This window comes from Gobio gobio, assembly GCF_949357685.1.
Source record: "Gobio gobio genome assembly, chromosome: 2".
In the NCBI taxonomy this organism is placed as follows: Eukaryota; Metazoa; Chordata; class Actinopteri; order Cypriniformes; family Gobionidae; genus Gobio; species Gobio gobio.
In genome coordinates this window covers 7668790-7693944 of record NC_137098.1, presented here as the reverse complement: position 1 = coordinate 7693944, position 25155 = coordinate 7668790, and the positions used below count along the sequence as shown (strand labels likewise).

At 41.5% G+C, this 25155-nt stretch overlaps 1 protein-coding gene across 2 annotated transcripts in view; it reads right to left on the bottom strand.

The window, feature by feature from the left end:
• The window catches only part of parvab (parvin, alpha b), a 44726-nt gene extending 27952 nt beyond the window's left edge, over positions 1–16774 (bottom strand). The window contains exons 1-5 of one of the 2 annotated variants that reach the window (XM_079810873.1): positions 16450–16774; positions 9593–9682; positions 9430–9500; positions 8592–8694; positions 8366–8506 (exon numbers count right to left, since the gene is read on the bottom strand). In XM_079810873.1, coding sequence (XP_079666999.1) covers positions 8366–8506; positions 8592–8694; positions 9430–9500; positions 9593–9682; positions 16450–16582 — 538 coding nt within the window. In that variant the 5' untranslated portion in view covers positions 16583–16774. The remainder of the gene's footprint in view (positions 1–8365; positions 8507–8591; positions 8695–9429; positions 9501–9592; positions 9683–16449) is intronic. The other variant, XM_079810874.1, reaches the window with a different exon arrangement.
• Between the last annotated feature and the right edge of the window lie 8381 nt (positions 16775–25155).

Sequence of the window (25155 nt, the reverse complement as noted above, 5' to 3'; positions counted from 1 at the left end):
TGTTCACATTCTCAGATTTATGCTCTGTAAGTTATTTACGTTCATTATTATTGTAAAGTTATGAGCTTTGAGACATGAGGTACTTTTACACCATCTCTTGTGATGCTTTGCAGACTCTGCTCTGGCTCTGCGCGACCTGCGCGTTCATGTGTTTTGGAGGAGGCGTGGCTTTAGAGAGTGATCTGAAAGGAGGGTGGGATCTAATGCTTTCAAAGCTAGCTTACGATTGCTAGCCGCTCTGAAATTGCCTTCCCTACCTTTAAGCAGAATCAGTGAAATACCCAGTGACCACAATTGGTGTTAAAAAGAAAAAAAACAACCCTAGGCCCTGTTTACACCTGTTATTAAGATGCGTTTTGGTCAGACGAGGTAGACACATTCCCGTTTACACCTGGTGTTTTATGCTGCCTTCAACGGAATGATTGTAAATACGAGTTTCCTGGGTAAAAATTGCACATGAACGTGTGTCGTGTTTACCACTGGAGAGTTCTGAAATAATTTTGATACCCAAATTCCAGAGAAGGGCGTGCCAAAAACTTTAAACATGGTGGTGGGGAGAACGCCTCTGGTTACGTATGTAACCTATGTTCCCTGAGAACAGGGAACGAGACGCTGCGTCAGCTGACGCTACGGGAAACGCCTCCAGCGTGACAGGTGTCTGAACTACTATCGAATCACGGCAATCCTATTGACCGGCGACAGCCTATGATGTCATCAAGGTGCGACCAGGAAGTATATAAGGGCACCTTGCCAACATGACACCGCTCTTCGTCTGAAGGGACTGTTTGGCAGGCAAGCCTTGAGGCATGGCAAAGCGACGCAGCGTCTCGTTCCCTGTTCTCAGGGAACATAGGTTACATACGTAACCAGAGACGTTCCCTTTCGAAAGGGAACTCGCGCTGTGTCAGCTGACGCTACGGGGAACGATATACCAACGCCGCCATGCCGAAAGGAGTGCATGCCCACTGGCAGTGACAACTGTCAGGACAAGCAAATTCAACTGAAATGCCTGAACCACTCCCCTTCTGGTCACATTAGGCTGTCAGTGACAGCGTTCCCTACGGTCAAAGCCCAAGCTATGAACCTGAGAAGGAACCTTCGCAGACCATATGAAGTCCTACCCTGGCCGCTCGAAGGCCTGGAACCAGCCCATTCGACAGAAGGGGTTCCTTTAAGGGAACGTGGCAAGGGGACCCGAGGCAACCCGTGCCAGTCACTATTCGGGAAGAATTCACCAAATGCCACCAGGGAGGCCTGACCTAGCGACCTCTATGTGGGACACGTCAGTTCGGCCAACCCCTGTCTGCTTAAGTACAGAGCCTCTGGTACTTGCCTCTGGAGAGACATCCTGCTAGGGTACTGCAAAAAAGGCAGTGTCCTCCACCAGCCGGACTTCAGAGATGGGTTATCCTGGAGAGCAGCGCTCAGCCAAGTGCTTTCTAACCCTTGCTAGCGAGGGGAGTTTAGCCGCTCGATCCTACGATCTACCAAGCACTTATTTTAAAACGTGCTCAGGAGGCCGAACAGGCCTACAGGCTGATCCTTGCTGGGAGGCGTCGAGGGGCCTACAACTGACGGATCAGTGCCAAGCGGCTATCAGCTCACAGAAGACTCTCACTTGAGAGGAGCTCCCAAGCCTGCCTGGTAGGTAACCATGCTGTAGGCGATCTATGAGAGTCCCTTCCTGTAGGGACCGCATAGTAGCAGCGTCGTCTCGTCATGCTAGGGTATGAACACCGCCTTCAGGTGCTACCGGCTAGAAACCGGCTCCTCATAGCAGGTGACCATCAGCTGTCAGCGTAAAGCCAGTTATGTGTTCCCTCCTAGGGAACTCGTTCCCCAGGGAGGCCAGAAGGGGCCTCCACCTGGTAACCTGTGCTGACTGCTCGCGCGTCCAAACAGCGGAGTTCGCCCTCAGGGAGGCCTAATGAGGCCTACTACCCAATAGCAGTCGAGCTGGCCCTCGAGGTAGCTGGAAGATGGGACTCGCTCCGACAGGGAGGCCTAGTGAGGCCTACCACCTGGTAGGAAGACCTGTTAACGGTCCATGCTAGTCTGTCACAGTGACTGGAACCGGAACCCCCTCAGGGAGGCCTAGTGGGGGCCTACAATCTGATAGCATGTTAAGCCAGCTAACTGAGCGTCCAAGCTCGGGGGCTCACCCTCAGGGAGGCCTGGTGAGGCCTACCACCTGTTCTAGCCATTCGTGCAATCAGAGATGACTGAGGTCCCAGAGCTCGCCGTTAGGGAGGCCCGCTGGGGCCCACCACCCAGAAACGAGTTTTCAGGGAGGCCTGGTGACGCCTACTACCTGACAGCAATCTTCTGCTAGGTGTCCAGTGACTGAAGACCAGGAACGTGCCCTCAGGCTACTACCCAATGTCGAATACCACAGGGAAGCCCCGTGCAGCTTGCTACCTGTTAGCAACCCATGCTACCATGTGGTACCGGAACTGGGGACCGGGGAACGATCTCAGGGAGGCTCGCCGCCTACCACCTGATAGCAGAACGTGCTAGTCCTCCAGGGAGGCCTAGTGAGGCCTACTACCTGCTAGCACTCCACGCTCACCGCCAGAGAGACTGGGAACCGGTAACTCGCCCTCAGGGAGGCCCGGGTGAGGCCTACTACCTACTAGCAGCTCGTGCTAGCCATCCAGTGACTGGAGCCCGGGACCAACCCCTCAGAGGAGGTCCAGTGAGCCTGCTTACCCCACAGCAGGCCCTTAGGGGCAAGGACGTCAGCCATTGGTAATGCTCGGGCCTCAGGGGAGCATTCGATCAAACCGCCATGCAGAAGGTTGCGATGTTCAGCTCGACCCGAGCCCTAAAGAAGGTGGAGCAGAGGACATAGAGCAGAGGGTAAAAAACTTCATACAAATATGTAACCCACCGGCCGTACCATCCTCCAGGATGAGGCCGGGGGCCGCCAGGAGGTGGCGGCCACACCAGCTCTGAAAGGCGGGGCACAGCAAAACTAAAGTCTTAGACGCACACAGCGAAAGACGCTCAACCCGGCCCCACGACCACTGGCAAGGTCGCTATCCCTGCTGCAACACCTACACTGCATTACTAAATAACCCCAGAACACAGAGAAGGGGGCGGGCCTTGGCCGGACTACTCTGTAATAAGAGGAGGCTGAATCAAGGATGCAGAAAAACAAGCACCGTTCTTATACTTAAAGACAGGCCTGGGGCGACCTTACCTGCTTTTAAAGGAAGCGCCCCCCATCCTTAGCAAAGCCTAGGCCAAGTGGTGCGGTGCTAAACCTGCACTAGATCTACCCAGGGCTCGGGAAAGAAATATTATCACCCCTTACATAAACAACGGGGCCCTGAAACCCATTTAAAAGCCCAACAGAGCTGGGCGCAGATCTCACTACAGCTCACGCATTAGTGCTTAACCCGGTCGTAATGCTACTTTATACTTAAAGCTAAGAAAACAAACAACTCGCCCCCGCACGCCACAAGCCCGCGAGCAAGAGCGGCAAATACAAACACTCACATAAGTGAGAGAGATAACACGGAGAGGCGGTAGATCTCTACTAGCTAAAGTATAGCATTATGCACAAACATATACTGTTGCAAAGAAGATTGTTCTTAGCTTACTCATGGGGAGCTGCAGGCCCTGCGATGTCCAGCGATGTTCCATAATTCCCCAAACCCTCTTAGGAGATCAAAAGAGGGTCCTGAAAAACATAGTAAGAAATGTTTCACCCTTCTCGAGGGGGACTCACCACTCGCTCCTCGGGTGCTTCAAACCTTGAAGAACCAGCCATCAAGCTAGTATACGACCACCATCCTGAGGGGGCGCTCTTACAGACCAACCCGGCGGGCCTAGAATATAATCATCACGGGCCTACCCCAGGCAGGACGTAAGAAGCGCAAGGGGAGGAGATGAAGTAGAGGGGTGAGGGTCAACTTTTTTATTCTTACTTCGATAAGGAGACCCATCATCAACGCCTTTTTTTTTTTTTTTTACTGCGATTGTGATATAGAACTCCTACTTCCCCCGGGAGTCCGCCTCTGTGTGCCCCACCCTCGACTGAGGGGGTCCCAGAGAGGCGATGCTGGCCCTTGGGCCCCGTCTTCGGTCCTTGGACCGTGACGCCTCCCGCCTGCTAGGGAACCGGATCTCAATGGTATGCAGGTCCTCAGACGCTGCCGAATGCACTTCAGCGATGCTGGTCCTCAGACCCAGTCTCCGGCTGGTGCACCCCACATCAGAAAAACAACCCCTGATTGAGATCCTCAGCAGATCTGCCTGGTGCGCATCTTTGCAACACCGCCATGGTGAGAGAAGTAGCACTGGGCTGACCTGCTGCTGTGTATGCCCTGCCGATAGATTTGCAAAACATCATTTTGAAGACTTAAATGGCAGGGTTGGAGCTCTCAGTGTCCTCGTCCACCGATGACACATACCCATATTCTCTTACCCTTTCCATCAATGTCAGTGAGCAAGCCGAACATGCACCAACATGGCAGCCGCAGCCCGCCTGCAGTGTTGTTTTATATACATTCAAAGGCACAGCATACACAGCATCCCTAGAGCACTTGCAGATAAGTCTCGTCAGCCGCCTCAGCGAGCTCCTCTATCCATGAAACCTGTGACACGCGTCCGCGCTCAGCCTCGGCATGAGCAGGACCGCATCATCAGTCTCGGATGCCAAAACCCTCTTCCCTCAGGAAGAGAATCAGACGAGAACGGAGCGATCTCGGATTGACAAACGCTCACATACACAAACAAACGAACAGCTCCATAAGAGCTGAATGAGCATGCTCTTGACCCCCGGCATTCAAACAAAACAGTCCCTGAAGACGAAAAAGCGGTGTCATGTTGGCAAGGTGCCCTTATATACTTCCTGGTCGCACCTTGATGACATCATAGGCTGTCGCCGGTCAATAGGATTGCCGTGATTCGATAGTAGTTCAGACACCTGTCACGCTGGAGGCGTTCCCCGTAGCGTCAGCTGACGCAGCGCGAGTTCCCTTTCGAAAGGGAACTGCTGCTGTGACAGGTATGATTTTTTCGTTTTTTCCCCAAAACAGCTACATCGTCTTGTCTTGTCATTAATGTAGTGCATATTTACATACACGAGTAATCATTTGAAGCGTAATGTATGTTTTATACACAGTGAAAATAGCATTAGAAATCTGTATAGCATCGTAAATGCTTATATGGTTGTCCGTGCATGTGCATATGATGTTGGTTTTAATAAGAGTTTCTCAATAAATAGGCATGAATAAACCTGGTGTCCTCTACAATTCCTGTTCATTCCAACAACAAAGCATTTAAGTGCAATAAACTCGTAATCACAACTTCTGAAGTGTGAATTATGAAATTTCCGATAGCACGTAAAAGCAGCATCAGTCCGTTCTTTTGTCCACTTTTGACCACTTCTGTCCTGATTTCTTCAAGGGGAGGGTCTATGGGTGGGTAAATGTATGTTTTTTTAAATGTATGATCACGCAATTTACATTTGAACACGTCCGGAGAAAAAAGAAAAACACACAGGAGCATCAGCTTTCGTTTCTGCTCTGACAGCCACAAGACCAGCCGAACGCTGTGAGTGTGTTAAGGAAATCAGGAATGGTGAGAGAACATTGTGCTTGGTACGTTTTTCATCTTCAAACCACATTTAGCTCTTCAGCCATCAAAGTTTAAATCCTTTCTGGCTAGCGCGCTTCCCATAATGTTCACACATTAGGTCAGTAGACGGAGAGAAGACGTCTTTTGTGGCTGTTTAAACACATTCGACCACATGAGCGTCTACACTACGAAAGCAACCCGGTTTAATGTGTTCTCCGCTACCTCTGGAAGTGGTCGAAAGTGGACAAGCTCAAACCGTTTTAGACCCGTTTACACCTGTATTTAGTGTCGTCCACTTGTGATGATCCGATCGACCAAAATGCATCTTAAAGGATTAGTTAACTTTTAAATAAACTTTTGCTGATAATTTACTCATCCCCATGTCATCCAAGATGTCCATGTCTTTCTTTCTGCAGTCGATAAGAAATTAAGGTTTTGGATGAAAACATCCAGGGTTTTCTCCATATAATGGACTTCAATGGGCTCCAAACGGTTCAAGGTGCAAATTACAGTTTCAGTACAGCTTCAAAGGGCTTTAAACGATACCAGACGATGAATAAGGGTCTTATCTAGCGAAACGATCAGTTTCTGTGGGAAACCGAGCAGTATTTATGCTATTATTTTACCTCTTTTCAGACGAACAGAGTGCAATAACTTCCGCTAAGTAAGGTCAAAATACCAGCCTGGTCATAGATATATTGATCGTAGATGCCTAATTCTATTGATCCGTACAAGTGCTAATGAAGTATCTATGTATACATCTATGACCACGCTCGTATTTTGACCTCACTTAGCGGAAGTTATGGCAGAGCTCAGAGATGATCACGTTTGTCTGAAAAGAGGTAAAATAATAGCATAAATACTGCTCGGTTTCTCGCAGAAACTGATTGTTTCGCTAGATAAGACCCTTATTCATCGTTTGGTATCATTTAAAGCCCTTTGAAGCTGCACTGAAACTGTAATTTGGACCTTGAACCGTTTGGAGCCCATTGAAGTCCATTATATGGAGAAAAACTGTTTTCATCCAAAACCTTAATTTCTTTTCGACTGCAGAAAGAAAGACATGGACATCTTGGATGACATGGGGGGTGAGTAAATTATCAGCAAAAGTTTATTTAAAAGTGAACTAATCCTTTAAAGGGGTGGTAAAACACATTGTTTTGAAGGCTTGATTGTGTTTGTGGGGTGCACTGTAACGTGTTGATGCTTCGTTTTTTTAAAAAAATCATTATTTTTCATATATTTGACATTTATTCTACACTGCTCTGTCCCTCCTTGTAAAACGGTCTGATGCTTTCCGGGTTGTATGAAGCCAGTCCCTCAAAAATACGCAATGGGCTCAGATTGGTTAGCTGGCCCAGTGTGTTGTGATTCGCTAACCGCAGTGTACGTTTGTCGGAAACATCACGCCCCTTACCTTACCGGTAGACTGTGCTTTGGTTAGTATTAGAAACGATGGCGTCAATAAAACCACACCAATCTGAGCCCGAATCAGACCCAGAACATTTTAGTGAAGATGATCGAGCAGAACCTGTTCAGTCCTAATGAGTAAAGACTGCGGATCATTAGTGATCGCTACTGAATGGCACTGTTACTTTTGTATTTTTAGAACGATTATGGCCAAATATCTGTCGCAAGAACTATTAACCCAAAACACTAAACACTGGCTTTACTATAGTAGCCAAATCACACACAGAACCATGTTTGGCATGCCTGTAGATAAATAATACATGAAAGCTCTAATCAAAGAATCATTTACACTAATGCCAAGTTCGCTGTTGAGATTTTAACGTTAGTGTTTGTAACGATAGGTGTTCGTCGGATAACGTTAAGTATGAATAAGCATTTAACAGACTGGTTTGCAGAACAGAGTTGTCATCTGTTTACTTCCTTGCTACAACCTATTACAGGAAAACACATAGATGAAAAATAAATCAGACTTACAGGTTGTGGCCCGTAAACAGCTTCTGTTTGTAAATCCAGCTTTCAGGTCAAGCCGTTGTGCATATCCTGCATTGAACTCGCGAACATTGTGAAAGTTTTCCTCCGTGAAATGTGCTGCGGGAGGGAGCCCCGCGCGCATCGTGCATCCACACACTGGCAGTGTTTGTCTTATGCAGCTGACGTTGTGCAAATCCGGTGTTGAACTCGCGAACATTGTGAAAGTTTCCCTCCGTGAGATGTGCTGCGGGAGCCCCCGCACGTGCCTGTTCCCTTCTGTCTCATACACACGTGCATATAACATGTTGTATGTTAAACGCTCTGCAACGCACCCCCGTCCCTATGAAGGCTGAACAAAGCAAGTACCCCAGACCTGCAATCCGGATGAATATAACAGCGTTTCCTCGGCATCGCGGCAACAACACTCCAGCCTAACTATACCACAACAGCGCCGCGATACAAAATGGCCTCACCCCCCCTTATTTAATATTCTCGGAGGAGGGGTTTATGTAAATATTGAGCCTGGTGATGTCACCAACCCTGGAGGAATGTGTGTCGTCGCCTACTGGCCGTTTGCTGTAGTTCTTAGAAATGGATTTCTTTAAAAGCAAATATCTCCCTTTGCTTTAAACTTTGAACGTTGTAACTTTGCAGATGTTGTTTATGCTAAAGCAGCAACATTACACGCTAGCTTAAGTTAGAATAGTGAAATCGTGGTTTACCACCCCTTTAATACCAGGTGTAAACAGAGCCCTAGTTGCAAAAAAGGAGAGACAGCTGAGTGATGAACAGTAATGATTATACCAATGGGAAAAGAGGCCAAAGCTACAGTACATACAGTCAACTTTCCATTTAATGTTCCTGGAGGAAACTTTGAGGGTGTCATTGATCTTTTCCAGAACAGTCTGCAACTTCTGTTTCTGAGCGATCTCACACTGAGTCACCTCAGCCACATTCAGCTGCTCTCCCTCCAGCTTCTCTGGGAATAAATACACAATTTATAGGTTACACGATATAAGGGTCTTAATGAAACAATAATATACTCTCTTTTCCAGATTCCTCACCAAAGAGCTTTTGAAGAACCTGCCCATCATAGAGGTCTTCAGCTAGATCCTTAACAATGATTCTCTCTCCCACCAACACATCATTGATCCAATCAATGAGCACCTGTCATAAAACACCAGAGAAGTGGGATATTTTGTGGGAAAAATTGTTTGTTGAATATGCACGTTGAAAGACTACCGTAGCACAAAACTAGTCAATCATCAATGCTTCCTAAAGTAGCTTGTGGTTCTATTATTAGTTAGTGAATGTCTTCAAAGGATGATATACAATTATAAATATACATACTGTAATTTGCGTTATTTTTTATTTATCATTTATGTATTTCACTTTGAATATGTACATTCTTAAAAATTATTTATTGGCATCAATGGTTCCATGAAGAACCTTAAACGTCCATGGAAACTTTCCATTCCACAGAATTCTTTACAGTGGAAAATTTCTTCACACTGGCATCTTTTGAGCGGTCTCGGTCCTCTTGTTTGGTGCACACCAGGGTTCAGATGGCAGTGTTCACACTTATTCTAATGAACCGCACTAACAGAGCAATCGCACCAGGGTTCATTTTAATCCAACCAAACCTGCCAAGTGCGAAAACACCCTAAGCAAAATTGGTTTGGTTCTTTGGGGAACCATACATCATTCTTTTATGGCATTGCTGCGTAACCCCCTATTTGGAACCTTTATTTTAAGAGTGTAAAATTGGATCAGGATTTGAATATGAGTCTCTTTGCATGATAGAAAACAACTGTACCACTAGACTAACTTGTCTCACTTGAAAGTTGCAAGTCAAGAGAGTGACAGAAAAAGGCCAAAGCTCTCAGAGAACAGTTGCTTTACCTTCATCAGCTCTTGGAGTTTGGGATCATTCCTTGAGTTGGGATCAACCATGGTACGGACTTCATTCTCTTCTTTTGAGACAAATGGGAAATACAGCAGCTTTTAGTATGACAGAAGTTGTGCAGTTCAACTCTGAATGATCAGTTATGTTGATCAATTTTACCTAGCATGGTGTCTTCAGGGTCCAGCTCAAAGGGTGTGGGGCTGAGGGGCAGGTTAATCGCATTCATTCCCTCCTCCTGGAGCTCAGACACTACGAAAAGATATGCATCACAACAAGATTTTCTCTTGAACCGCTTTATGCTTCATGTCATAAAAACTGAACTGAAAAACTCTTTATATGTCAGCCAAACCTTGCCTATGTTCATAAACTTGGTCCATTTAATCACAGCCAGTAAAAAGAAATAAAGGAAAGATATGCTTTGCAAATGTCTCGTTTTCCAGCACAAACATTCTTAAATCATAAATTTACTTGAGAAGCAAAATGTATTTTTATTGTAATATATTAGTTATTTTGATCCAAGAAACCTTAATATTTTCACTCAATCTATTATAATATTATTAAAGAAAAAAGAGTGAAACTGCCACAGAGGCTCATGACAAACTTTTACAACTGTGCAATCCAAAGTGTACTGACTTATGGGCTGTTAGTTTGGTTCTCCAGCTGCACTACAGCTGAACGGCAAAGGATTCAGAGGGTGGTAAAAACTGCTGGCAAAATCATTGGGACTGTCCTCCCGGAGATTTCAACAGTGTTCACCTCCCGCTGTCTAACATCATGAGAGACAGGTTCCATCCAGCAAACAGCTTGTTCGGTCTGCTACCATCAGGGAGGAGGTACAGGTCTCTTCAAGCCCGGACCACCAGAATGGCTAATAGTCTTTATCCCCAGGCAGTCAGACTGCTGAATGAACACTGTTCCCCTCTAACTTAACCCATTTAGGATGCACACTATCCACCAATTGCAATACCTGAGAACTGGACTTTGCATCGCTGCAGTATACATATTCACACACACTTTTTTTTCATATTCCCCACTCTCGGTCTACTGTATGTCAATTGCCCTGTTATGTAGTGACATGTGTTACTGTTTATCTCTGGCACTTTATGAAAATGCACTGTCGATTGATGTACTTATGTAATCTCGTTGTACTAACAATGACAAATAAATTATATTATTATATTATTAAAAATATATAATATATTGTATGATATGAACTCATTAATTGTGGCATCATCTATAGCAGCAATTCTCTGGCAATAACTGGCACACGGCTCTTTTTGAGCTGTTCCTGTCCTCATTGGAGGTCAGTTATGCAGTGTTAGCCTCAGCGTGGAGGGGCTCCTCAAGGCTCTCATTTAATGTTATGCATTTATCCCTGAACACGTTCACATTAACAAAAGAACTACAATTCAGACCTTCAATCAATACAGCAATATTTGACAAAATAAAGAATGTTCAAAAACCAGTACAAAATATCTGGTGAAAAGTGTATTTTTTATTATACTGAATATTATATATATTTTTAACATTAAAATATCTTTTTCTATCATTATTTTCTTATACTTCCTGATTTTGCTGAGTTATACGCATTCCTGGGTCAGCATGTTTTGTTGATCCTAAAACAATATTCCTGTCTGAAAATTGCCCAATCGCAACCCTATACCTATCCATACAATGAATTAATGAACAAATAAATGAATGAACGGACGAACAAACGAACAAACAAATGTTTGAACGATGGCATGAATTATTGAACAAACAAATTAATGAAGGAACATATGAACAGACAAATGAATGAACAAACTAATGAACAAACAAATTAATAAACGGACATATGAACAAACAAATGAATGAATGAACAAATGAAAAGAATGAACAAATATGAATGAACGAATGAACAAATTAATCAACGAATGAATGAATGAATGAATGAATGAATGAAACAAATGAACAAAGGAAAGAAGGAACAAATGAATGAACAAACTAATGAACGAACAAACTGAATTGATGAATGAACAAATCAACAAACCCATGAATGAATGAATGAACAAATGAAATGAATGAACAGATAAACAAACGAACAAATTAATTAATTAATGCACAAATGAATGAATGAATGAACAAATTAATGAATGAATGAACAAATGAAACAAATGAACAAACGAAAGAAGGAACAAATGAATGAACAAACTAATGAACGAACAAACTGAATTGATGAATGAACAAATCAACAAACAATTGAATGAATGAATGAATGCATAAATAAACGAATAAACAACTGAATTAATTAATTAATTAATTAATGAACAACCGAACGAACAAACGAATGAACAAACTAATGAACGAATGAATGAATGATGGAATGAACACGTTAATCAACAAACGAATAAATTAACAAATGAATCAACAAACTAATAAATTAATTAAATAATGAATGAATGATTGAATGAATTAATGAATGAATGAACGATTGAATGAACGAATGAACAAACTAATGAACGAGTGAATGAACAAATTACTGAATGAATGAACGAATGAATCAACAAACGAATAAATGAATGAACAAATGAATGAATGAATGAATGAATGAATGAATGAATGAATGAATTAACAAACTAATGAATGAACTAATGAACGAATTAATCAACAAATGAACGAATGAACAAACTAATGAATGAACTAATGAACGAACGAATGAATGAACTAATGAACGAATGAATGAATGAATGAATGAATGAATGAATGAATGAATGAATGAATGAATGAACAAACAAATGAATGAATGAATGAATGAATGAATGAATGAATGAATGAATGAATGAATGAATGAATGAATGAATGAATGAACAAATGAATGAACAATTGAATGAATGAATGAATGAATGAATGAATGAATGAATGAATGAATGAATGAATGAATGAATGAATGAATGAATGAATGAATGAACAGAACGCTCATCACACACCAGCTAATGAATGAATAAATGAATGAATGAATGAATGAATGAATGAATGAATGAATGAATGAATGAATGAATGAATGAATGAACAAACTAATGAATGAATGAATGAACGAACTAATGAATGAACTAATCAACAAATGAACGAACGAACAAATGAATGAACTAATGAACAAACGAATGAACGATTGAATGAATGAATGCACAAATTAATAAACAAACTAATTAATAAATGAATGAACAAATGAACGAACAAATGAATGAATGAATGAACAAACGAACAGAGCGCTCATCACACACCAGCTGTAGGTGGATAGGAGAGAGAGTGGAGAGGAGGTGGAGAGCTATAGCTATAGGTGGAGAGGAGAGAGAGTGGAGAGGAGGTGGAGAGCTATAGCTGTAGGTGGAGAGGAGAGAGAGTGGAGAGGAGGTGGAGAGCTATAGCTGTAGGTGGAGAGGAGAGAGAGTGGAGAGGAGGTGGAGAGCTATAGCTGTAGGTGGATAGGAGAGAGAGTGGAGAGGAGGTGGAGAGCTATAGCTATAGGTGGAGAGGAGAGAGAGTGGAGAGGAGGTGGAGAGCTATAGCTGTAGGTGGAGAGGAGAGAGAGTGGAGAGGAGGTGGAGAGCTATAGCTATAGGTGGAGAGGAGAGAGAGTGGAGAGGAGGTGGAGAGCTATAGCTATAGGTGGAGAGGAGAGAGAGTGGAGAGGAGGTGGAGAGCTATAGCTATAGGTGGAGAGGAGAGAGAGTGGAGAGGAGGTGGAGAGCTATAGCTATAGGTGGAGAGGAGAGAGAGTGGAGAGGAGGTGGATAGCTATAGCTATAGGTGGAGAGGAGAAAGAGTGGAGAGGAGGTGGAGAGCTATAGCTATAGGTGGAGAGGAGAGAGAGTGGAGAGGAGGTGGAGAGCTATAGCTGTAGGTGGAGAGGAGAGAGAGTGGAGAGGAGGTGGAGAGCTATAGCTATAGGTGGAGAGGAGAGAGAGTGGAGAGGAGGTGGAGAGCTATAGCTATAGGTGGAGAGGAGAGAGAGTGGAGAGGAGGTGGAGAGCTATAGCTATAGGTGGAGAGGAGAGAGAGTGGAGAGGAGGTGGAGAGCTATAGCTATAGGTGGAGAGGAGAGAGAGTGGAGAGGAGGTGGAGAGCTATAGCTATAGGTGGAGAGGAGAGAGAGTGGAGAGAAGGTGGAGAGCTATAGCTGTAGGTGGAGAGGAGAGAGAGTGGAGAGAAGGTGGAGAGCTATAGCTATAGGTGGAGAGGAGAGAGAGTGGAGAGAAGGTGGAGAGCTATAGCTGTAGGTGGAGAGGAGAGAGAGTGGAGAGAAGGTGGAGAGCTATAGCTATAGGTGGAGAGGAGAGAGAGAGATAGAGACACAGTGGATGGGGAATATTAGGAGGTCAGTGGAGTGAGTCAGGACAGGACACTGGGGGTTACACCCCTGCTCTCTATGAGAAGTGCCATGGGGTTTTCAATGAGCACAGAGAGTCAGGACCTCAGTTTAACGTCTCCTCTGAAGGGCGGAGCTAAACACACTGATGTAGAAGAACTAACCCTCTGATGCTTCAACACCTAAACTCCTCCCTCAAATCAACAACAGATGTTAATCCAGGAGCATGTTGCACTTTCTGAAATCAGGTGATTTTTATATTATACATTAAAATACTTAATCCTTCAATTAAAACACCTACCCATGCACAATACACAGAGACAACAGCCATGTGCAGTGTTATAATTTCCTTTTATATGGAGAACTTATTACCAAAAAAGAGGATTCTTAAGTGAGAGCAGAATGTAATGTGTTCAGTGTTGTTGTAGTGGACACTGGACATGTAACTCTCAAACCTATTAACATATTAGTGCTAGTTAATGCTTATAGATCAAGCCTGTGAATCATGCTGTTCCATTGAATGTCTCATTTAATCGCCCCTGTCTGCCATCCTGTGAATCAGCACATGTGATCTTCTAAACGCCCTCTCCGTCTCCATCCGCCCAGCGGCCCCGTCGATACCGGCCAATCACTAAAGCAATGCTGCAGCACATCTCTGTGAGAGGCAGTGCAGAAGAAGAATCGGTACAGATCCCCAGAGATATCGACATCCTGTTTTTAATCAACACGAATCCTGCCAGAGCGGCTCCTAACAGCTGAGGGCGAGGAGAAGCACCCCTCCGGCTTCCCCGTGAACTCTCAGATTCAGGACGCATCCATAACAGCAGATTTACAGCTTGTAAATGAACTTTTGACAGGATTTTTCATTTCTCTCGGGGTGCCAGATGGTACTTCCTGTTGTGGCTTGCATGTGGTTCTTTCTCTCAGTGAAAATCTAAACCCCTAAATAAACATACCAGCTAACTAAATATGTGTCTGCCACATGGGATCAAAACAACAAGACACACAATTCCATCTCTCCTATGCTGGATATATATATATATATATATATATATATATATATATATATATATATATATATATATACTGTCAAAGCATTCTGAATGAGCAATGGACGTCTAACAATGAAAGGTTGGATTTGATATTTTTAGGAAAAATAAATACATACACAGTAAAAATAAAAAAAAAAGGCAACGTATTAAAGTTTAATCGCTGCTTTAAATATTTGAATGTAATGTGAAACATACACTCTTAAACAAGGTTTGGGTCAAATATGGACAAACCCAACTGTTGATAAAAAATTTTGAATTACATTTTTACACCCAACTGTTGGGTTTGTCCATATTTAAAATTCTGAATAAATTTGTTTTGTCAATATTTAAAAAAATTTATTAAATTTTTACACCCAACAGTTGGGGTTGCCATATTTAAATTTTTTAATGACTTTTTTTTTCCATATTTAATTTTTTTAATGACTTTTTTTTTCCATATTTATTTTTTTAATGACTTTTTTTTCATATTTAAATTTTTTAATGACCTTTTTTCTCCATATTTAATTTTTTTTATTAAAATTTTAACCCAACGGTTGTCTTGGTCCATATTTAAAATTTTGAATACATTTTTTAACCCAACGGTTGGGTTTGTCCATATTTAAAATGTGTTTGTTGTTTGTCCATTTTTAAATGTTTGAATAACATTTTTTACACCCAACAGTTGGGTTTGCCATTTATATGTCTTTTTTTTCATATTTAATTGTTTTATTAAAATTTTAAACCCAACGGTTGGGTTTGTACACTATATATATATATATATATATATATATATATATATATATATATATATATATATATATATATATATATATATATATATATATATATATATATATATATATATATATATATATATATATTAAATTAAATTAAATCATTAAACCCAATGGCTGTGTTTGTCCATAAAACATTTTTTTTTTTTTTTAAATGATGTTTAAACCCAACAGTTGGGTTTGTCCATATTTATTTTTTTATTACATTTTTAAACCCAACTGCTGTGTTGGTTCATATTGAACATTTTGAATTAGGCTACATTTTTAAATCAACAGTTGGGTTTGTCCATGACCCAAACATAAGTTGAAACAACCCAGCATTTTTTATAGTGTAGGCAATTATATTTTTGTCTTGCATATCATTTCCATATTTACCCAGCATCTCACAATGAGTATTTAAAACAGCCACTTCTCCTCCTTATATGGTCACAGCAGAGACGTGCTGCCTTTTATAAACACTCACATTGTTCAGTTTATATCAACAGTGTAATACTTACAGTTTACATGGTCAGAATTAAACAAAAACAAGACGAAAGAAAGAAAGAAAGAAAGAAAGAAAGAAAGAAAGAAAGAAAGAAAGAAAGAAAGAAGACTGTTGAATTAGTAGCCTATATATATATTATAGCATAATTGATATAGGCCTTATAATATTGCACTATACTGCACTGCATTATAAAAATTAAACAAAGAGCTAGTAGCCTACAGGTGTTCATAATAGGCTACAGCAGTCTATGACAGATCATGCCTAAACATCAGTGCGCTTTAGAGCTGAGAGATTGATTTGACATGCATAGCATCAAATATCAGAGACATCTGTTATCCATGCAGTTAAAGTTGAATTCACACCTTCTTTTGCCTTTTTTCTTCTTGCCAAAGTTCCACCAAGCTTTCCAAGAAAGGAATCATCTTTTTTCCTGGAGGATGGAGACTTCGGAGTGGGAGCTTTCGGCGAGGACGGGGATTTCTGCGGTGAAGCCATTCGATAAGCAAAACAGTTAATGTGACTCTTATCTAGACGTGTGGGTTTAAAGTTGTGGAGACTTCTTGAGTTCCACTGAACGGAAGTGGAATTCCAACCATTTCTGTAATGACTCTTGCTTCCCTTCTGCACGCGCGTTTCCCAGTCCCGCCCTGACTGACTGACTGACGGGACGCTTTCGCTTTAGAGACTGACCGTCATTACAAGGTCTCTTTTGCTTTATATTTTCATATCCTCTTCATATGTCCTAACATATTATATAAAACCCATTTAAGTTAGTTTTCTACAGGGTAGAGTGGGGGAAACGCCCCCCTAAGGACTGTGTAATTCTTTCTGTGAAAAAAACGTGTCCAGCTATCCTAGTTTTCAGTGACAATGACAAATTATAAAGCAATCAATTTCATGCTATTAGATTTTTAACTAAAATTAAATTTGTACCAAGGGGATGGGACGTCTTGCCCCAAGGGAGGGACAAAATGCCCCCATTATGGGGAAAAAAAGCAAAAAACATTCAGAGTAAACAGTTTTAGCTTAAAATTTGCATGTTAAGCAGTGCCTTCTCTATCTGTTTTTAAAACCCTTCTTAAAACCCATCTTTTCTTTTTGGCTTTTGACACCTAGTAAGATGTCGACTTTATTTACTTGATTTAATTTGTTACTTTGAATGCTTTTATTGTGTGGTTATTAATTGTACATATGTTTTTTTCTGTGCAGCACTTTGGTCAACTGTGGTTGTTGTAAAGTGCTTAACAAATAAAGTTGGTATGGTATAGTTGGTAAAATTAAAAAATACAAGATAGATAAAAAGAAAGGGGAAAAAATAATATTTATTAATGAACCATCCTGAAAATCAGAGTATTTGAAAAATATTGCTAGCTGATGCTAACTGACTAGCAAACTAACTAGCTAGCTCATGCTAACAAGGTCATTTTTAAATATATAAAAATATAAAGGATGTGATGTTCAAACCATGGTGATTATGATGGGAAGGGATGCCCTTTACCCCACAGACGAGGTTTGAAAAAAAAAAAAGTTAATAATTTATAAAAATATAATTATATTTTCCTTCCATGTAGGCTACTTCATAACTCCAGGCCTTACTATTCTCATATCATACAGGCCTACAACTGTGATGTTCTGCAAAACAACTAAAACACTTTTCTTACTGCTGAAAATGAGATAATTTACCACGAAATCCGTTTTCTCTCAGGTACATCGCCAGTGTAAGCTTCTCAGTAAATCACTCTTGTCTTATTTTGGGAAAAACAGCAAAAAGGGGGTTACTCCAAGGGGGTACTCTACCCTATCACAATTGAGCAAACACTGGATGAATAAGTTTGAGTGGCTGTTTAGCTACAATAACTTGTAAAATGACAAACTGGCTATTTATTAAGAAATATTCCATCTGTTTGTCAATTCCTTTCTCCAAAAAAAAAAAATACAATCACTTTAAAGGCACAATATGTAACTTCCGCCACTAGAGGTCACTTATTCAAAACAAGGGGTGCTTCTCAATATCCCTCCTCGTTTTCTCGCTCCTCCATCCTCCATGACCCGGAAACCGATCAAGCTCAGCCATCTTGTAGGACATCTCAATTTCAGTGGCGGCTGGTGATAATTATTCATTATATCATTTTTTTTTTCTGGCGGGGGTGGGGGGCAGTATCAAGATGCATGTTGACTAAATTCAAGCATTAAAGAGAAATCATTAGAAAATGGAAGAAGTTAAACATGACAGTCAATTGCCCTCGGACTGGGGCTCCATGCAAGATCTCACCTCGTCGGGTCTCAATGATCCTAAGAAAGGTGAGAAATCAGCGCAGAACTACACGGGAGGAGCTGGTCAATGACCTGAAAAGAGCTGGGACCACCGTTTCCAAGGTTACTGTTGGTAATACACTGAGACGTCATGGTTTGAAATCATGCATGGCACGGAAGGTTCCCCTGCTTAAACCAGCACATGTCCAGGCCCGTCTTAAGTTTGCCAATGACCATTTGGATGATCCAGAGGAGTCATGGGAGAAAGTCATGTGGTCTGATGAGACCAAAATATAACTTTTTGGTCATAATTCCACTAAATGTGTTTGGAGGAAGAAGAATGATGAACACCATCCCAAGAACACCATCCCTACTGTGAAGCATGGGGGTGGTAGCATCATGCTTTGGGGGTGTTTTTCTGCACATGGGACAGGGCGATTGCACTGTATTAAGGAGAGGATGACCGGGGCCATGTATTGCGAGATTTTGGGGAACAACCTCCTTCCCTCAGTTAGAGCATTGAAGATGGGTCGAGGCTGGGTCTTCCAACATGACAATGACCCGAAGCACACAGCCAGGATAACCAAGGAGTGGCTTTGTAAGAAGCATATCATGGTTCTGGCGTGACCAAGCCAGTCTCCAGACATAAACCCAATAGAGAATCTTTGGAGGGAGCTCAAACTCCGTGTTTCTCAGCGACAGGCCAGAAACCTGACTGATCTAGAGAAGATCTGTGTGGAGGAGTGGGACAAAATCCCTCCTGCAGTGTGTGCAAACCTGGTGAAAAACTACAGGAAACATTTGACCTCTGTAATTGCAAAGAAAGGCTACTGTACCAAATATTAACATTGATTTTCTCAGGTGTTCAAATACTTATTTGCAGCTGTATCATACAAATAAATAGTTAAAAAATCATGCATTGTGATTTCTGGATTTTTTTTTTTAGATTATGTCTCTCACAGTGGACATGCACCTATGATGACAATTTCAGACCCCTCCATGATTTCTAAGTGGGAGAACTTGCAAAATAGCAGGGTGTTCAAATACTTATTTTCCTCACTGTATTTCAATATGACAGCAGAATCTTCACTGATCTGCAGTCGTCCTGCTGATTTACTCATCAAGAGTGTGCTGTCAATAATCAAGTTATAATTCATAAAGCTAAAGATGTACCAGAACTTATTTCTGAAAGTTTTCTATACCTATACAGATATCGTTTCTTTACAAGTGTGGTTCTATACCACCTTAGAGGAAGTAATCATTATGCTTTTCACTCATCATTTAGCCATGACTAGCTACTTACTCCTCTAAAACTCATTTAGTACAATGAGAAGCTTGGCCTAACAAAGACCCCATTCAGTTCGTAAGCCTTTTCTCCCTCCCTCTGATACAATTATCTCCACAAAGCCATGTAAACAAGAAGCACAATGGACACAGCCTTGCCCTGGGCTGTCATTACAGCAGATTTTCCATGCAGTTATGCTCTAAAATCTTATGCACGGCCCTTTTGGAGACTGGGAGGAGCCCGAGTTGGGTATAAATCGTTCCCTGCAAAACAAGGCCACCGCTCTGCCTTGACACATAGCATGACCTTTTTTCCTAGGACACAGCTTTTATCGCAGAGCCGAGATGAGTCATGCGCACAGACATGAATTTGAATAGATAATAAAGTCTAATATGAATGCACAATAAAATAATTGTGTAGAGTTGTGTTGTGTTTACCAATGATTTCTAGGATGAGAGAATGTAATGTTCTTGCTCAGAAATGAGTTTTTTTCTGTGCCGACCTTTGCTGAAAGACTACCAGATGTTAAAGAGGACCTGTTATGCTTTTTTACAATGCACAACGGGAGTTATTCTCTATATCAGTCTTAAGTTTTCTTCCAGGAATGCACACGCCATGCACAATATTCCTTATTTAAATAATTCCCGCCCAAGGCATACGCAGAATAAAGGAGGCGAGGCCCGGTTGAGGGCAATACACTCCCGATTCACTACTATCATGATAGTTGGGTGCCGATACAATATGTATTGCGATCCTTAAGAGAGGGGGGGGGGGGGGGGGGGGTTCTAACACTAAACCATGGGGACAAGTTGAATCATACACACTTATTATTATACACTGATGATGTATAAGATGAGTCATATTTTCAAAAACAATTCATATCATCTCGATTTCGGAAGCATCACACATTACAGAGCAACATTCTCTTGAATAAATTATTCAATGACAAACATGTTTTTTTAATGTGGCGAAACAATGCTAACTATACCGTTGTTATTTGTAGGGCTGTTTTCAAAGTGATAGAAATGTTGATCGCTACCATAGACGTCAGTGTTTATATTTGAACTACACTCACCTAAAGGATTATTAGGAACACCTGTTCAATTTCTCATTAATGCAATTATCTAATCAACCAATCACATGGCAGTTGCTTCAATGCATTTAGGGGTGTGGTCCTGGACAATCTCCTGAACTCCAAACTGAATGTCAGAATGGGAAAGAAAGGTGATTTAAACAATTTTGGGCGTGGCATGGTTGTTGGTGCCAGACGGGCCGGTCTGAGTATTTCACAATCTGCTCAGTTACTGGGATTTTCACGCACAACCATTTCTAGGGTTTACAAGGAATGGTGTGAAAAGGGAAAAACATCCAGTATGCGGCAGTCCTGTGGGTGAAAATGCCTTGTTGATGCTAGAGGTCAGAGGAGAATGGGCCGACTGATTCAAGCTGATAGAAGAGCAACTTTGACTGAAATAACCACTCGTTACAACCGAAGTATGCAGCAAAGCATGTGTGGAGCCACAACACGCACAACCTTGAGGCGGATGGGCTACAACAGCAGAAGACCCCATTTTTTAATAACTCTTCCGTTTAAATTATATTAAGGCTTAAAGTTCTGCATAATTAAGGGCGTGGCCACTTGAGGGACAGGTGGATGGCCACTGCTGTCACTACTAGCCATTTGTCATCCAAGCACCTCAGCTCCACCCACGTCCCGCCTCTTTATGCATTACAAGTAACTTGAGTTACGTAATAATATTACTTTTTCCAAGTAACTAGTAAAGTAACGCATTACTTTTCAAATTTACAACAAAATATCAACAAAAAAAAAGTAACGCAAGTTACTTTTTCACATTAATTTGACTGACAGCTCTCCTGCCCCCATGTTGAGAAAAATAAGTGCAGAGGCGTGTGTGTGAACATGAGGGTTATTGTAGTTCTAGACTAAATGTGAGCATTTATTTATCTCACTTGCACAATAAAGATTCTGTACTCCTCAAAATTAATAAAATCAGTCAAATGCAAAATCAGAGTACTACGCAAACCTCCAATAATTAAATGTTAAATAAAACAACTATTTTTATATTTAATCTACCAATGTCTTGCTGCTGACCTTTGATGATGAAAATGACTAGATTTTTAGTTTTTATAGGTAAAACTTTTTTCTCCTGCATCTTATTCTACCATTATCCAGAATGGCAGCACATCAGAGCTGCACCCTCTACTGTTCATGCATGAATTTGCATTTTTACCTCAGCCTGGGGCTTATTATTTCAATTTTGGTATGAAGAGGTCTTTACCGTTGCACAAAAATATAAAAAAAAACAAAAAAATAAAAAAACAAGCCCAGCCCAGGTGAGAAAAAGTAATGCAAAAGTAACGTAACACATTACTTTTCTTAAAAAGTAACTAAGTAACTCAAATAGTTACTTTTTAAGGGAGTAACGCAATATTGTAACGCATTACCTTTCAAAGTAAGTTTCCCCAACACTGACTGACACTACGTCCATATTTTTTTAGTCTATGGTTCAAACTCAAGGTTATGGTAGGGGGCGGGACATTTCCCAAACACGCCCGAAGCGGTTGACCAATCACAACACGCGGGTTCAGTCGACCAATCAGAGCACATTGCGCTTTTCGGAAGGAAGGGCCTGTAGACTAAACAGAACTTAACTGACAGACTGGGAAGGGGCTGTAACAAGGTCAAATATGTGAAAAAATAATGTTTTTTGAACATACAAGCATGAAAACCTATTCTAGTAGAGCCCAAAAACAAAATCAAGACTTTGTAAAAGGGTATAATAGATCCTCTTTAAATTATGATTGTGTGTTTCTTTCTGCCCCATCTTTAAGTTATTATGAGCACCTCATCATATGATGCAATTTCCACTTCATTTCATTTTTGAATGCTTAGAGTTGCGCTGTGCATGTCGGTATATATATATTTTCACCTAAGACTATTCAAATGAAAATCCCTCCAGATCCATCTTCAGATGTAATGTACTATACAAGACAGGACAAAAGCAAGGAAACAAACAGGACTATTGACCTCCGGAACAGCTTCTAGTTTACGCTACACAACAAGCCTCCCTCGCTATTTTCAGTTGGGCGAATGATAGCATGAGGTCAGACTGTGTGCTCTTGACACCTTCACTGTGAGGTCAATACTTCACTGTTCCACACGCATTTTCTGCCGTAGTGAAGAGTATGAGAGAGGCCGTATGAACACCGACTCCATATGTCATGAGTCACACTTGTCTCTGGGGATACGATGAAGATATTGTTGCACAGACAAACTTGTGGAGGAAATAACTGTACATAGAGAATCCACACCTGGACAAACACAACACAGATGTCAGGATTTAGTTTATAACCCGTAATTCTCATTTAACACTAATTCCATCCAAGAAGGTCTTAACGCTGGTTTATCCTCCAACTGGATTGGGATATCATGAAATAAGCCAGACATAAGCTGGCTGATTGGACAGACAGCTGTGTTTTTTAAAGTCGACATGTTGCAATAGTCTTTTCTTCCCTATTGTGAAGTACACTGATCAGGCATAACATTATGTTAATATTGGATTGGTAACCCTTTTGCTGCCAAAACAGCCCTGACCCGTCGCGGCATGGACTCCACTTGACCCCTGAAGGTGTGCTGTGGTATCTGACACCAAGATGTTAGCAGCAGATCCTTTAAGTCCTGTAAGTTGTGAGGTGGGGCCTCCATGGATCGGACTTGTTTGTTCAGCACATCCCACAGAAGCTCGATTGGATTGAGATCTGGGGAATTTGGAGGCCAAGTCTACACCTCAAACTCGTTGTTGTGCTCCTCAAACCATTCCTGAACCCTTTTTGCTTTGTGGCAGGGCACATTATCCTGCGTAAAGAGCCACAGCCACCAGGGAATACCGTTTCCATGAAAGGCTGTACATGGTCTGCAACAATGCTTAGGTAGGTGGTACGTGTCAAAGTAACATCCACATGGATGACAGGACCCAAGGTTTCCCAGCAGAACATTTCTCAAAGCATCACTGCCTCCGCCGGCTTGCCTTCTTCCCATAGTGCATCCTGGTGGTCCAGCTCTGATGCCCCACGTGCATCAATGAGCCTTGGCCGCCCATGACCCTGTCGCCGGTTCACCACTGTCCCACTTTTGACCCACAAGAGCTGCAGTTTTGAAGATACTCTGACCCAGTCGTCTAGCCATTTTTGAAAAAGCTACTTTTGCGAACTAGTCCTAGGTTTTTGGCCCAATTGGAACCAAACCAGCGCAGCAAGATTCTCTAGAGTCTGATTGTCAATAGTCATCAAAAAAATTGAAATTTCAGTTCACGGCCAAAATGTTCAGGGCTGCCAAAATGTTCGAAGTGGGAGGAGTCAATATTTATATAAAAAAAATATTGACCTTTGGCCTTTGGATAGCTTTAGCTGGGTCATTTAGAAAATAGGCGTGGCCAAGTGCACCCAAAAGCCTATCATTCCAGAACGAAAACTCGAAACTTCACAAAAATAGGTAAAAACATGCACAAGCATGCAAACTTTTATGGAAATCGGACCATAGGTGGGGCTATAACTGTCGGGCTAAAAAACTTTAATCCACATATTTTCTATGGTAAATTTCCTGTATTGGCTGTATTTCCATCTATATTGAGATAACAGGCTTGCTAAATAAAACATAATATCTTTTTTTCGCATGTGCTTAAAGGCCTTAAAGGGGTTGTTTACCCAAAAATGTATATTATCCCATAATTGACTTACCCTCAAGGCATCCTAGGTGTATATGACTTTCTTCTTTCAGACGAATACAATCAGAGATATATTAAAAATTGTAAACGTACTCCAAACGCCTCTGGAGTCTGAGCCGTTTTGGGGCCCTTTAGAAGTTTTGACTTGCTCTTACATTTGTGTTTTTTTCAGTTGCTTATAAACATATTAATGGCAAAAGTGTAATTACACTGTATTCAGCACAAACTCATATTACGGTGTATTTGACAAGGTGTGTTTGTTAAAGAAAAATATACATATTTAACACGTTATAAAGTAAAATATTGCAGTTCAAAACGCTTACACTACATCCGACATCATCGTCACGCCAGTTACGCTTTTTCTGTAAGTTGAATCCGGTCCACCGGAAGCTAGATATTTTACTTTATAACGTGTTAAATATGGATATATGTCTTACAAAAACCCATGGCTTCACTTCAGAAGGACTTTATTAACCCTTTATTAGCACCGTGGAATACTTTTATAATGGATGTATGCACTTTTTTGGGCTTCAAATTTTGGGCTGCCATTCACTGCCATTATAAAGCTTGGAAGAGCCAGGACATTTTTAATATGACTCTGATTATATTCGTCAGAAAGAAGGATGACTTGAGGGTGAGAAAATCATGGACTAATTTTAATTTTGGGGTGAACTAACCCTTAAAACCGCTTGAACCCCGATAAATCTTCCTTTTTGGGTATCATTTTTTATACTTGAAATATCCCTTTAACTGTACTTAAAAGGGTTAGTTCGCCCAAAAATGAA